General features: G+C 37.8%; 1 protein-coding gene across 2 annotated transcripts in view; it reads right to left on the reverse strand.

Annotated features, from left to right (window-relative positions):
* The window catches only part of CACNA2D3 (calcium voltage-gated channel auxiliary subunit alpha2delta 3), a 573,108-nt gene that overhangs the window by 50,775 nt on the left and 506,269 nt on the right, over positions 1 to 16,064 (reverse strand). For both annotated transcript variants that reach the window (XM_087709045.1, XM_087709046.1), the window contains 2 exons: positions 1,268 to 1,329; positions 652 to 696 (listed from right to left, as the gene is read on the reverse strand). In XM_087709045.1, the coding sequence (XP_087565171.1) occupies positions 652 to 696; positions 1,268 to 1,329 (107 nt within the window). The remainder of the gene's footprint in view (positions 1 to 651; positions 697 to 1,267; positions 1,330 to 16,064) is intronic.

The raw sequence follows: 16,064 nt of genomic DNA on the forward strand, positions 1-16,064 counted from the left end.
ATATTCATTAGAAAAACTTGTATACATCTGAAAAATCAGAATAAGAACATCCTCTCAAACATTTTTTCCCCAACATTCAGACTTGGAAGTTTGAATAAAAATAGCTTTATATTAAAAATGCTACTCATTGAAAAGATTGGCTGCCACATTAAAGGGCAGGTTAGTCATTTAACAAGACTAAACAGTAAATAATTTCCTGAACTATGCCACTTCAGGTTTTAGTTAAATTGTGGTGGAGTAGTTAAATATTTTGCCATCAAATACATATACACACAGTCCATAAAAATATCACGTCAGGGAGAAGACAGGAATAGATTATTTTTCAAATGTCAATGATTTTTTTTACACTAAATATTTTCCTTTTGGAAACATTCAGGCATGATATAGTATAGTCCATATTTACTACTACATTCTTGGTAAATAAGACCTTAGTTTTGAACAAGGAAAATATTCAAAGCTAATTCTCCATGTCATCTTCTAAAATTACATCTCAGTTTCACAGCCAGGCATCAGTCTACCCAGGAGATAGAATATCTTTTCTAAACACACACTTGTTTGTTTCATGTTAGTATGAATATATGCTTTGCATAATTGTCTGTTGTTTCATTGCTAAGAAAAATTGGCAGTGCATGTATGAAATACCTTGCTTACCTCATCATCACAGCTTATAGAACAGCGGCCATCAAGAGACGTGCACTGTACAAGGATTGATAGTTTTGAAACAAGTTTAGAATTTTCGTTTTCTGGATGCAGAGAAATCTATAACTTTTAGGTATAATATGGGGTGCAATAAAATAAATAAATATTTGATTTTTTGTGTTCATAAATCTGTTATGGTAACATGGAACAATTAATTTACTGTTGCAAAATAAGACACCGAGTCAACACAAAAGTGCACTATGTTTGAATGCAATAAATATCTCTCTGATCCAAAAATGTCTTCAGACATTTGGAAGAACAGTTGGAAATGAGAAATAAATTTGAGTTATCCCCATTTGGTGACTTGTGCCCCACATTTTGAGTGATTTCTCTTGGCACTTATATTAAACTCAAAAAAAATTTTTTTTGGCTCATTAGACTATTTAAGCCGGGTTTCATATTTAACTGACGATGGTGACCACATGATGGAATTTATTTACCAAAATATTTTCTGTCAGTTGTATTTAACTTGCAGAAATAACAGATTTTGTCAGATGCTTTCCTGAGTCTCTCCAGCTTTATTGCTAGCCAGTGACTCAAGTTTTTTAAATACTCAATAATAACATACCTGTCTACTAGCAGTCCAGAATTTCCTTTGGAAAAACTCCAGTTTCATCTGGATACCTACAGCTAATTGAAATGATGAACAACAGGTATTTTAAAAGCTGTTTTCATACAGAGATTTACAAGTCCATTTTTTATAATCTGAAAAGTGTAAAACAAGAGGATATAACTACACAATTCTACATCAAATAAAATAGGACAACAAAGTGGGCAGCAAGTAAAATTTAACAAATAGATTTTCAGTCTGAGGAGGTTAGATATGTAAGCAGGGAATTGGATAGACACAAAGTTCTTTATTTGATATTAAACATCTCTGATTCACTCTAACCTCATCTGGGATCCTGGTTGGGCTTCTATAGCAAATCTAATACTAAAGAGCCCCTAAATAACTTTACATTAATCCTAATGTATTCAAATATGAATCTTGATTCTTGCATAGCTCTGAGCAAGTATGGCAATATCTTGGAGTCAAGATTTGATCCTAAAGTGGTTTATATTTCATTATCTAAGAAAAGGTCTTCATTATTTTCTACTATAACTTAGTGCAGCAGCCCCCAATCTTTGCAGCTTGGAGGCCCGGTGGGGGGGAGAGGGGAACTGGGCCACCTGAGCAGTGCATGCAGCCCAACAGCAAGTTGAGCTGTGTGCCCGCCCACCTCTCATGTGGCCTGGTTCCAAATAGGCCATGACTCGATAGCAGATTGTGGCCTAGGGGCTGGGGACCCTTGACTATAGTATGTACTGATATACTCATGGATAAGCTAAGAATTTCAGGCTCCAAAATGCAATTCCAAAAATATATTGGTTTATCCATGTATTGTATGGCACTAGCTGTAATACTTGTTTTTAAAGTATGTATATATACTTGAGGACAAGCCAAACCAAAACACCATGAAAAATTTGCCACCTGCAAATAAGCCAAGTGTGAAAATTTAAAACAAATAATAATAATAATAATAAAGCCCGACTAGTAACCAATGCCAAATCCGGCGACACAACTGGCCGCTGTGATACAATTGTGTAATAATAATAATAATAATAATAATAATAATAATAATAATAATAATAATAATACATCCTTTACTGAAAAGGCAATGAAACAATGGAGAACTGAGTTGGCAGTAGGGAATGAGAGCTACGGAATGGTTAATATCAAGTGAGGAATTTTCCAGGGTGATTCACTTTCACCTCTTCTCTTCATCATCGCAATGATCCCACTATCAGTAATCTTAAAAAAAATGAAATTAGGCTACCAAACAGCCAAAAAAGCTGAAAAAATTTCGCATTTACTATATATGGATGATTTGAAACTCTATGGAAAGTCAGAAATAGAAATCCAATCATTGACAAACACAGTCCGAGTATTCAGCACCGATATTTCAATGCAGTTTGGCATGGAAAAATGCGCCACTGTATCCATAAAAAGGGGCAAAATCACTGCATCTGAGGGAATTGAAATGCCCAATGGCCAACTAATTAAATGCAAAGAAAATGAAGCCTACAAATACTTAGGCATTCTGCAGTTGGATAACATCAAGCATGGAGAAGTAAAAACTATTGTCAGGCGAGAGTACACCAACAGAGTTAGGAAAATTTTGAAATCTAAATTGAATGGTGGAAATACAATCAAGGCCATAAATACCTGGGCAATACCAGTTATAAGATACACAGCTGGTATAGTTAACTGGACACAAGCTGATTTGGACCTTTTGGACCGAAAAACCAGGAAACTAATGACAATGCACTACAGTTTACATCCACGTGGTGACTGTATCTGCCCCAAAAATCAGGTGGCAGAGGATTATTACAAGTGAAGCAAACAGTTGAAGAGGAAAAACATGCACTGGCTGATTATTTAAAAGAAAGTCAAGAATATCTATTAATCGAAGTAAAGAACAAAAATCTACTGAAGGCCCAACAGACGAAACAAGAATACAGAAAAGATGTGATAAAATCAAGAATGGAGAGTTGGCAGAACAAAGCACTGCATGGTCAATTTCTGGAAAAAATAAAAGATAAAGTGGACAGTGAACAAACTTGGTTATGGTTAAAAACAGGTACATTAAAGAAAGAAACAGAGTCACTAATCCTGGCTGCGCAAGAACAAGCTATCCGCACAAATGCCATTAAGGCCAAAATCGAAAAATCCTCTGATGATGCCAAATGCAGACTTTGCAAAGAAGCTGATGAAACTGTTGATCACATACTCAGCTGCTGTAAAAAAATTGCGCAGACTGATTATAAATTGCGGCACAATTCAGTAGCACAAATGATCCATTGGAATTTGTGCAAAAATTATAATATTAAAACAGCAACAAACTGGTGGGAACATCAGCCTGAAAAAGTCACCGAAAATCAGATGGTCAAGATCTTGTGGGATTTCCGTATACAAACCGACAAAATACTGGCGCATAATACACCAGACATCACACTGGTTGAGAAAAATAAGGTCACAATCATAGACATCGCAATACCAGGTGATAGCAGGGTCGCCGAGAAGGAACATGAAAAAATCGCATGATACCAGCACTTAAAAATCGAAATTCAACGACTATGGCACAAACCAGCAGTGGTAATTCCAGTGGTAATTGGCACACTGGGTGCTATTCCAAAAGCACTGGAATTACATTTAAAACAGTTAAAAATTGACAAAATCACCATCAGTCAAATGCAAAAAGCCGCACTGCTTGGATCTGCACGCATATTACGAAAATACGTTACGACGTCCTAGGCCCCTGGGTGGGGCCCGACTAGTAACCAATGCCAAATCCGGCGAAACAACTGGCCGCTGTGATACAATTGTATAATAATAATAATAATAATAATAATAATAATAATAATAATAATAATAATAAAGTCTTGCAGAATATATTTAAAAAGCATACAGTTTTAAGAGTCATACAGTTTTAAGTTAATATCAAGCGAGGAATTTTCCAGGGTGATTCACTTTCACCTCTTCTCTTCATCATCGCAATGATCCCACTATCAGTAATCTTAAAAAAAATGAAATTAGGCTACCAAACAGCCAAAGAAGCTGAAAAATTTTCGCATTTACTATATATGGATGATTTGAAACTCTATGGAAAGTCAGAAATAGAAATCCAATCATTGACAAACACAGTCCGAGTATTCAGCACCGATATTTCAATGCAGTTTGGCATGGAAAAATGCGCCACTGTATCCATAAAAAGGGGCAAATCACTGCATGTGAGGGAATTGAAATGCCCAATGGCCAATTAATTAAATGCAAAGAAAATGAAGCCTACAAATACTTAGGCATTCTGCAGTTGGATAACATCAAGCATGGAGAAGTAAAAACTATTGTCAGGTGAGAGTACACCAACAGAGTTAGGAAAATTTTGAAATCTAAATTGAATGGTGGAAACACAATCAAGGCCATAAATACCTGGGCAATACCAGTTATAAGATACACAGCTGGTATAGTATCTGGACACAAGCTGATTTCGACCTTTTGGACCGAAAAACCAGGAAACTAATGACAATGCACTACAGTTTACATCCACGTGGTGATACTGATAGACTATATCTGCCCCGAAAATCAGGTGGCAGAGGATTATTACAAGTGAAGCAAACAGTTGAAGAGGAAAAACATGCACTGGCTGATTATTTAAAAGAAAGTCAAGAACATCTATTAATCGAAGTAAAGAACAAAAATCTACTGAAGGCCCAACAGACGAAACAAGAATACAGAAAAGATGTGATAAAATCAAGAATGGAGAGTTGGCAGAACAAAGCACTGCATGGCCAATTTCTGGAAAAAATAAAAGATAAAGTGGACAGTGAACAAACTTGGTTATGATTAACAACAGGTACATTAAAGAAAGAAACAGAGTCACTAATCCTGGCTGCGCAAGAACAAGCTATCCGCACAAATGCCATTAAGGCCAAAATCGAAAAATCCTCTGATGATGCCAAATTCAGACTTTGCAAAGAAGCTGATGAAACTGTTGATCACATACTCAGCTGCTGTAAAAAAATCGCGCAGACTGATTATAAATTGCAGCACAATTCAGTAGCCCAAATGATCCATTGGAATTTGTGCAAAAATTATAATATTAAAACAGCAACAAACTGGTGGGAACATCAGCCTGAAAAAGTCACCGAAAATCAGATGGTCAAGATCTTGTGGGATTTTCGCATACAAACAGACAAAATACCGGCGCATAATACACCAGACATCACATTGGTTGAGAAAAATAAGGTCACAATCATAGACATCGCAATACCAGGTGATAGCAGGGTCGCCGAGAAGGAACATGAAAAAATCGCAAGATACCAGGACTTAAAAATCGAAATTCAACGACTATGGCACAAACCAGCAGTGGTAATTCCAGTGGTAATTGGCACACTGGGTGCTATTCCAAAAGCACTGGAATTACATTTAAAACAGTTAAAAATTGACAAAATCACCATCAGTCAAATGCAAAAAGCCGCACTGCTTGGATCTGCATGCATATTACGAAAATACGTTACAACGTCCTAGGCCCCTGGGTGGGGCCCGACTAGTAACCAATGCCAAATCCGGCGAAACAACTGGCCGCTGTGATACAATTGTATAATAATAAAGTCCTGCAGAATATATTTAAAAAGCATACAGTTTTAAGAGTCAGCTTATCCGTAGGGGACAGGTTTTTCATGGTGTTTTGCAGAGGTGGGTTCCTACCAGTTCGCACCTATTCGGTAGAACTGGTTCGTCAAATCTACCTAACCGGTTAGAAGAGGTTCCACCAGTGGACCCGGAAAGCAGGCCACACCTACAGAAGAGGTTCCAAAATTTTTTGAAACCCACCACTGCTAAAGGGTTAGGGGTGCAAGGATCTTGTACCTTGACAGCTTTAAGACTTGCATGCTTCAATGCCAGAGTTCCTGAGCTAACGTGACTGGAGGAGGAATTCTGGGAGTTGAAGTCCACAAGTCTTAAAGCTGTCAGGTTTGAAGACCCCTAGTTTTTTTTTCCTAAAGGGTTAGGGGTGCAAGGATCTTGTAACTTGACAGCTTTAAGACTTGCATGCTTCAGTGCCAGAGTTTCTGAATAGCTACTTGGACCGACCTAAGTACTAATTCATAATTTCATATCCGGTCACATGGGCGGCAAGCCACTCCCATCTGATCACATGGGTGGCAAGCCACACCCACAGAGTAGGTTCGAACAATTTTTGAAACCCACCACTGGTGTTTTGGTTAAAATTTGAGAGTCAGCTTATTCCCAGCTGTGATTACCTGCAAGTATATACATTAAGAACAATGACTGAAGTATAATTGGCCTAAGGAATAAAAATACAAAAGCATTTTAATTACATTTCTAACTACTTTATTAGAAGCATCCCCTTTATGCTGGACTCTTGGTTATTTTATGGACACAGCCATGTTTTTTCTCTGCAGAAAGGTGGAAGCCGTTTGTTCTCTTCAAATTTTTAAAACTCTTATCTTGCTTATGGTATGCTTGCCTTGCTTTGCTAGCACAGATATTGCAGAAACGTATAAAGGGAGAGGCCATCCTTTACACATTCATATCAGCCATTCTGCCCCTTGGTCACCTCGATTGCAGATCCTTCTGAGTTCTAGTAATGCCGAACAGTCTCCCATCCAAATACTAACTAAGCCTGATCCTTCTTAGATGCTAAGCTAAGATTCAGTAGGAATTGTCACTTGCTCAGGCTATCTCAGTTTATGTAATATTTACCACTGGAAAAAAAAAGTTAAAATCCTGGATTGGGCTGTGCAAAACTGTTACTTCATGAGAATGGGGGAAAGTGAGAAGGGTTGATTTACTTTTATTGGTGTCATTTTTACTTTAATGATTGGCTGATGCTGTTTTAAATGGATTATGTAGGAAATCAAATATCAGGTAGAGTCTTTTGATCTGTTCCAGCTTACTATTATTCAGGCAGAACACCTGCCATTTTCAGTGGGAATTTTCCTTCTTTAAAATAGCATGACTAGATTTATCTCTGTTTTCCCAGGTGTGCAAACCACTATGATATCTTACACTTTTGGCACATTGGACACAGATACCATCAACTTAACTCTAGTATTTGGGATGTAAAACTGAGACTGTGAAGTCAAAACAATAGAATGATCAAATAAACATCTCACATGATACTTTGATGATAGAAAGTAGGGGGGGGGTGTTCTCCCACATGAATTTAATGGGGTCAATGAAGAAATTCAGGTAGCCATGGTGGGATGTAGTACTAATTTTCTTTCAATTCTTATATACACAGTTTAGCTACTTGAATTAGTGTGACTTTTTGTTCTCTACAGTAAATGTTTAGGTGATATCATACTCTATGGACTAATCAAATATATTCTTGACAAACCTCAACACTGGACACTATCTAACAAAATGAAAACCAATGAAGAGAAAAATACAGTTTTACTTGTACGTACTTAAAATTAAATGTGCAGGTACAGATTAGGTGAAACTTTGTTCAATAACAGTAACTATGAGAAGGATCTTGAAGTTTTAGTGGACAATCACTTAAATTATGAGCCAGCAGTGTGCAACAACATACAAAAAAGCCAACACAATCCTAGGTTGCATTAACAGTGGGTTAAAGCCTTAGTAAGACGACACTTAGAATACTGCATCCAGTTTTGGTCACCATATTATAAAATAGAATAGAATTCTTTATTGGCTAAGTGTGATTGGACACCCAAGGAATTTGTCTTTGGTACATATGCTGTCAGTGTACATAAGGAGAACAAAATACATTCATCAAGAATAAAAAGACACAATACTTAGTGATAGTCAAAGTTACTTATAAGCTGTCAAATTGTACTAGGAAACAAATAAAAACAATATAAATTGAAAGATACAAGCAACATGGTTATAGTCATAAATGGGAAGAAATAGAGACTAGGAAAGAAGAAAAGAATAATAGTAATACATTCTTAGTAAATTATTGACAGTGTTGTGGGAATTATTTGTTAAGCAAAGTGATGGCATTCGGGGAAAAACTGTCCTTGTATCTAGTTGTTCTGGTGCACTGACAAATTCCTTGTGTGTTGAAACATACTTGGCCAATAAATAATTCTGTCTAAAATTAACCAGTGGAAAGGGGTTGCCTTGAGAAATTGTAGGTGCCCCATTACTGGAGGCTTTTAAGAAGAGACTGTGGACAGCCACTTGTCTGGAATTGTACAGTGTCTCCTGCTTGAGCAGATGGTTGGACTAGAAGACCTCCAAGGTCCCCTCCAACTCTATTACTATGTTATATTTCAATCTTTTTGAAGTCAGCATCTGAAGTAAACACTCCACAACACTCTGAAATCTCAAAGAATAATGATTTAAGACTTTGTATTCCTGCCTTTCCTCCATGAACTGGAAACACTTAGAGGGGATTCTCCAGGTATTTTATTCCCTATGATAACAATCCTGTGAGGTAGGTTAAGCTGCAAGTGGTTGACCCAAAGTCACCTTGTCAGTTTCCAGGGCTGGGGGGGGGAACTGATTCCCTCCATTCCTAACTAATATTACAATCACCTCATCATACTGACTTCTTAGAACAAAGGTTAAAATGACCCATCAAAATAGAGAGCTACAAAAGATATTTTACAACAATTAAGCTGCCTTTCTGCCGTTTAGAAACCTGGTACAATGACCTGTCAAGTTACTGGATCAGTTGTGGGACACAGTGTCAGATTCAAAGAATCACGGCCATCCACTAAATTGCATCATAGAGGATTTATTCAAGCTGATAAACAAGAATCTGATTAAAATTCAACACTAAATTGTTGACCGATCAGGTAATTAAATAGAGATTGGAGTTGGTCCATTTGTAGGGATACAACAATTCTAAACTGAGGATGCAATTAATTCTGTCCCCTCTCAGCTCTGGTTGCTCTTCTCTTACACAGAGGTACTTATTATTCTAGTGATCTACTAAACAAGGGAGTAGTGTATCTATAACTACAGCTTTATTCAAATGATAAAGAATCCATTTACATAATTTTGCATCAAATACAGAAGGTACACAATTGATAGAAAATAAAATAGGATTATTATTCATGGTATTCAGACAGCATTGCATTAAGGCCCATTATATGAAGTTTACTTGTGTAATTAGAGCCCATTACTATAAATTCCACGTATAACATTTATCTGAAAATAAGCTCGAAATTGGTCTGCAATACAGAAGGTTAAAAAACAACAACCCCGAATGCTCTCTTCAATGTATTTCCTCATAAGGTAATCAGAGAGTAGTTAAGAAGATAAATGCACATTTATTTAATTTAATTAATATTGCCGCCTATTTTCCCAGGGTGACTCAAGGCGGCTAACAGAATATAAAACCATATTTAAAACAATAAAAACTAACAAAAAGAATCAAATAAATTAATATAGTACAATATAACAAAATCACCCACACCTCCCAACCTTGTGACAGTAGATCACACAAGCCATTTAATGGGATCCACCCCGCTCTGGGTTTTCCAGACTCGCTGGCAGAACCAGGACTTCAGCGCCTTCCAGAAGAGTATTAGAATGGGAGCCTTTCCTAATATGTAGGGGAATGAGGTTCCAGAGAGAGGGAGCCAACACAGAGAAGGCCCTTCTTCTTGGTCCCACCAGGTATATCTCCCTCAGGGATGGGCCCCGCAACATTCCCTGCCTCCCCATTCTGATGGATTGAGTAGATGTGACCAGCAAGAGATGGTCCCTCAGATAACCTGGTCCCAAGCCATGAAGGCCTTTAAAGGTGATAATCAGCACCTTGAATTGCACCCGGAAGCAAATCAGCAGCCAAAGTAGCTCCCACAGGAAAGGTGATATATGTGCATACCAGGGTCTACACAAAACCATGTGGGCCACTTCATTTTGCACCAACTGGAGCTTGCAGATGCTCTTCAAGGGCAGCCCCATGTACAGCGTGTTGGAACAGTGACTAGGGCATGAGTGACTGTGAGTAGGGACTGTTGGTCCAGGAAAGGGCATAACTGGTGCACAACCCGCAGTTGTGCAAAGGCCCTCCTGGCCACGATTGCCACCTGCTCTATGAGCAGGAGTCATGAAAACCCCTAGATTATGCACAGGGTTTGTTTGGAATAGTGCCACCCCATCCAAGACCAAATGTGGCAGTTCTCCCTGAGCCAACGAATCCCAGACCCAAAGCCACTTGGTTTTGCAAGGGTTTAGTTTCAACCCGTTGCTCCCCGTCCAGCTCCTAACAGCCTTTAGGCACTACAAGAGGGAAGACACATTTATTATAGTCTCTCTCTCTCTCTCTCTCTCTCTCACACACACACACACACACAAACACAAATCAGTCACAGATATGGGCCCCACATCTTCTGTATACAAAAATGAGGAAACATTCGTCCTGTATTTTTAATAAGGATGTTGACATGCTGACATTTATGGAGGAGATTACCTGTTAAGAGATATACAGGCTAAATTCCTTAAAAGCAGCTTATCCATTTGTTATCATTATCCACTATTAGGCATTTCTTTATTTAATATTTGTACAAAATATGTGGCATTTTCTAATCTCTGCAAAGGATAGTAGAACTCTGTTTTGTACAATGATCTTTAGTGCTCAATATAAACATAAAGTACTTACTATGTTGGCTGAGAGCCTGCTAGCCTGAAGTACTCTGCTCTTTCATTTTAAGCCATGTTAAAATACAAAGTCATTAATTAAATCCCAGAAAGATGTTGATGTAAATGGCAATGTTAGGATTTTCCTTTTTATAATCTGCATTCATTTATGGCCCTTCAACATTTTTTTAAGATTAGGCCAGTTGTATTTGTAATTAATTGCAGGTGTGCCAGGTAAGGTTCCTTTGACATTAACTTCAGAAGTTAAATGATAATCACCAGATCCAAGAAAAGCTCCTGATGTCGAAATTGCTTTTTACAGTAATTCACTGAAGCATTAAGAACAGAGAAGCATAAGGCCTCGTCCCGAGAGCTGTTAAAGGGGGGTGGCACCTGCTAAGCTTCAATCATTTGAAGTCATCAACAAAAATGCAGTATGTTGTGTGTTACTACAGTGAATGCTTTTGGCTTCTTTTTCAAATGTTATTAATTTGGTATATTTGGTACAAGTAAAAGAGGACCATATTTCCATAAATGAAGTTCCAATCTCTTTCTGGGTTAAGCAGAAAGATGTAAAAGAGAGTTTTAAATTCAGATAATGAACACTGGGAACTCTGATGCCAAGAAAACATGTCCCTTGGTGTTCTGACCTAGGCTTCCTGAGACAGTAAAAAGCACATGCTTAGTCCCCCAAAACATCTTTTTTATTTCAACAGCTGTGAATTATGTTTATTCACAGCCCGTAATGAGCCCCCAAATAGTTGTAAAAGTCCTACTGTAGGCTGCCAAAGTCCTTCGGGATAAGGCTGATAAGGACCCACCTTTATCTTCCTTGACACACTGCCAAAGACTTAAACGGTAATTAGCTTTGCAAGGCCACAAGGAACACAGAATCAAAAGGGAGCTTCAGAATGTAAACCGACCAGAACTAACAAAGTTGCTTCCTGCAAAGGCTCATTTAGTCATGCTGGCCACCTAACCACGGAGACATCTTCAGACAGCGCTGGCTCTTTGGCTTTGAAATGGAGATGAGAGTCAAAAACTACTAGCACATATGTGCGAGGGAAACCTTTATCTAACATGATTTTGCTGGTGTATACTCTCTCCTCCAACAGAAGAGAAACAATTATTTACATATTAATTTATAATTCAATGCACACAAACACAAAAGCCAATTTTAAACAATAGCTGAAAGTATGCTCATTTCGGAGACTGTAGTCACAGCTATCCATTGCTCTTGCCCCTTGAAAGTGCCTCTATGCAGTGATCAGAAGACCACCAAACTGTGTGGTTCCCATGTTTCTTTCTCTTTCATGTCACCACCAATCACAAGATGACAGATCAGTGAAAAATGGTGAGAATCCATTTTAAGCTTCTAGTAGTGTAAAGTCACATATTTAGAATCTCTTCTTAAAAACCTTCCAGTGTTGGAACATTCACACTTCCGATGCAAGTTGTTCCACTGATTAATTGTTCTAACCGTCAGGAAATTTCTTCTTAGTTCTAGGTTGCTTCTCCCCTTGATTAGTTTTAGACAAGAACCCATTGCTTTTTGTCCTGCGTTCAGGTGCTTTGGAGAATAGCTTACTTCTTCTCCTTTGTGGTAACCCCTAAACCATTGGAACACTGTTGCTTCCCTCCTTTATTAGTTTCCACCCATTGCTTTATTGTATTTGTGTTCATTCAGTTTCTTTGGTAACTCAAACAGGGAGAATAGAAGTTGTCAGGTGTTGATGATCCTTGGCATGTCATCTAAAATACTGTCACCTTTGACATGTGTGAAATAGATTTGTCATCATTGTTCTAAGAGGACAAAACAACTACATTTTCTTCAAAGCCGTTGTTCAAATATGAAAGGAACTATAGTTTCCCCACGGTTTTCAGGTTCTTAACTATCCCATCTCCGCAAAAAGCAAGATTCCGCAAAAAGCAAGATTCTTCCCAGAAACTTCCAAAGTTTTACTGAAAAAGAATAGTTCAGATTTCAGAAATCTTACCAAGAGATCATTTTTCCTACATTATTGCACATCTTCACAGCCCAAAGATTGGCATTGCACTGTTTTCTAGACTCCTTTATTTTCTCTTTGTAGGACTGATCACCAACACTTGCTTTATCTTCAGTGTAGAGGTTGAAATCCTTCCCTTTGTATAGTTTTCTTCCCAGTCTCTGGGGATTATAGCAGCAATTTTTAAAATGCAGCTGCATTAAAAAAATCATCAATGGGGAAATTCTAGAATCTTTTCTAAAGCTCCAAAGAAAAGGGGTTTTATTTTATAGGTATGGTAAGTGGTGGAATCCTACTGATTTAACAACTGGTTCGGTGGACTTGCCAGCACAGTTTTTAGAACACTCATCTTCCACATTACTGCTGGGAAGGAAAACAGTTGAAGCGTGGCAATCCACGTGCCTCAACTGAGAAGATAAAGTTCAGTAAAGTACAGGTGTGGGTGGGCAGATTCACTTGATCGTCAGAGCAAACCAGTTTGCTCCCAGCTGATCGTCGGAGCTATTGGTTTGCCCGAATCAGTCCAAACCAGTAGAATCCCACCCCTGAATATGGTCCTTCTCCCCAATCTCCACAAATATTTCCTGTATTTGAACCAACTGTTCTTCATCATATTGAATATAATGGAGGAGGGATAGGATCTTTCACTTTGTTCACCAGGAGGGCAATCAATCTGCACTTAAAGCATATGTAACTCATAACATCTTCTAGGAAGAAAACAAAAGTGGCCTATATTCTTTACAAGAGCAGTTCTTTTCATCCCTGTGCGCCATTAAGAAAGCAATGCTACTACACATCTCTCCTCTGCAAAACTTATATTTGGTCTCCCTGTTCACTTGCTTGGTGGTGAGTTTTTTCTGTGGAGTGTGATTCCTAAAGCTTTTCTGAAACCGCTTGTAACTAACTCAGTAAGAAGCAATCTGTAATGCCTCTTAAGATTCAAAAAGACCAGAAACCAATTACAAATCAACTGAGATTAGGAAGGAATCTAGTATTTCCTATCTTTTCCTATCTTTAATTGAGTCAAAGATTTGACCTTGCTTGCTGAGCCTCGTATAAATCACTTTCCAGTGCTTCATTGCTTGCATAACATAAAAGTACAAAATTGATATATACAGAATTTTATTTTCTGACTACAGAGTTGCTGTATTTAAAGACACAGAATAATAGAGAAAGTACATAATAATGTTGTAAAGTCACATTCTTGAGTTTTTATCGTTAGGTTTCAAAATGGGCCTATTTCAGACTGTGCTTACTTGCTGTGGCAATAAAATCATCAAATCAACATTTCAACAGTGTTTCTCTATTCCTACCTTCTTAAACTATATGGACAATGGTCTGCCTGTTTAATAAACTCAATACATTTGATGATAGGCTGTTTTGTTTAAGGGATATTAACTGAGGCCACTATTTCCTAACAGCCTTACCAGGAAAAAAAAAAACATTTACAGCAATGCTTTTATTCCAACAGACCTTCAAAAAATAATCCTCACTTTCATCCCTTTTAATCACCAAAGAACAGGAACCATCAGCACTGCCATTTCTTATCTAACAAAGCCTGCACTTACTACTCTTACAACAATGCTGTAATCTCCTTTACTAATTGACAAAACCCATCTTTCTTTAGTACAATTTTTGCAGGCATGCTACATCTGGAGTTCTTAAAAATGCCTACCTATAGGAAAAGCCAACGTGGAACCAGGGTGGTCCACAGACAGAGGCATAGAAAATCTACTGAAATATAGACGTGTGGCATAGAACATTTATTCACTTCAAAAATCAGGAATCTGAAATACATAATCACTTATAACCCAAATGCCCTCCAACACACACCCCAAAAGAAACTTCTAAGTCTCACTTCTCTTACCCATGGATTTTGCACCAAGAAAAAAAAAAGCAGTTGTTTGACTGAAGCATCCAGAATAGAACAATCAAGGAACTCCGCTTCTACATATTTTTGAAGTTTAGAATGAGGAAATTATCAGAGAGTTATCCCACCACCCTTACCTCTGCAAACCATAACATATCATGTAAGTATATAGAGCAAAACAGAGGTGGTATTTTTACCGGTTTGGACCGGTTCGCCTGAACTGGTAGCGGAAATCGCGGGTGGCCCCACCCACCCATCCCAGCTCTATGCCATCCCATTTAGCACCCTTTTCACCAAAAGTGTATGCGCGGAAGGCTGTGTGCATTCGCAGAGGTACACACTCACATTTACAAACTGGTTGAGAAGGTAAGTAAATACCACCCCTGGAGCAGAACCTTTTAAGATAGTACAATGGAGCTGGGTAACTAATAAATTCAAATACATACCTACATACAACACACACACACACACACACACACACACACACACACACACACATCAAGTAATTAAGTTATACTATAAATCTTTAAGTAATTGAATATTTGCTTTAAAGCAGGGCTGTTAAACTCGCAGCCCACAGGCTGGATGTGTCACGTGCTGGCCATGTCCACGCCCAGTTTAGCAAAGGCGGGGGGGGGAGTTGTGATACATCACGTGATGATGCAGTGGCGATGCGAGTGTGACACCACTGCTTTAAAGGCTTCACTGACATCTATAAAATGTTATTTAATAACAGCTGTTCTGGGATTCACTGCCATTGAAATTATGGTTACAGTTCAGGAAGACCTGATTAACATCATTAGAAAATACCTGACCAATGTAAGGGATTGATTGAGAGACAGACATAAATATATAAAATAAAGAGGGAATACCTAATTTTTAATCTAGCTTTTTTTCAGAAATTTTTTAAAAAACAATACTAAATGATCAGTGCTAATTATCTTCAACAATTAGGAAATAAAAGTTACTTTTATAAATAAATATACATAGACTACTTGGAAATGCATGTTAGTCCCACAAGCTGCGACACTTACTGTATTTTAATGGATATTTCAAATGCTCTGCAAACTTTGTGGAGGAATTTCCCTCCCCCCTCCAAATCTTGGGCAACTTTTAGGGCTGGCTTATATAAACTGCTAAGCCATAATTTAGTTTGCTTGATTTTGGCTTAATGTGATGCATGAATCTCTCCTCTGTGTCTATGCAGCCAAATGTAGACTGTTTCAGTACTGTCTATATTTAATGTAGATATATTTCGATACTGTTTATTTTTTAAAATTTTTCTTAAAATAAGCATATATTTTTGTTCCTCCAACAGAATGTTAACCAGTTAATATATCATAAACAACAAACAATACCAACC

Source organism: Thamnophis sirtalis, unplaced genomic scaffold, assembly GCF_051295495.1.
Source record: "Thamnophis sirtalis isolate CommonGarterSnake01/CBP01778 unplaced genomic scaffold, rThaSir2_p1.2 scaffold_3, whole genome shotgun sequence".
Classification (NCBI taxonomy): domain Eukaryota; kingdom Metazoa; phylum Chordata; class Lepidosauria; order Squamata; family Natricidae; genus Thamnophis; species Thamnophis sirtalis.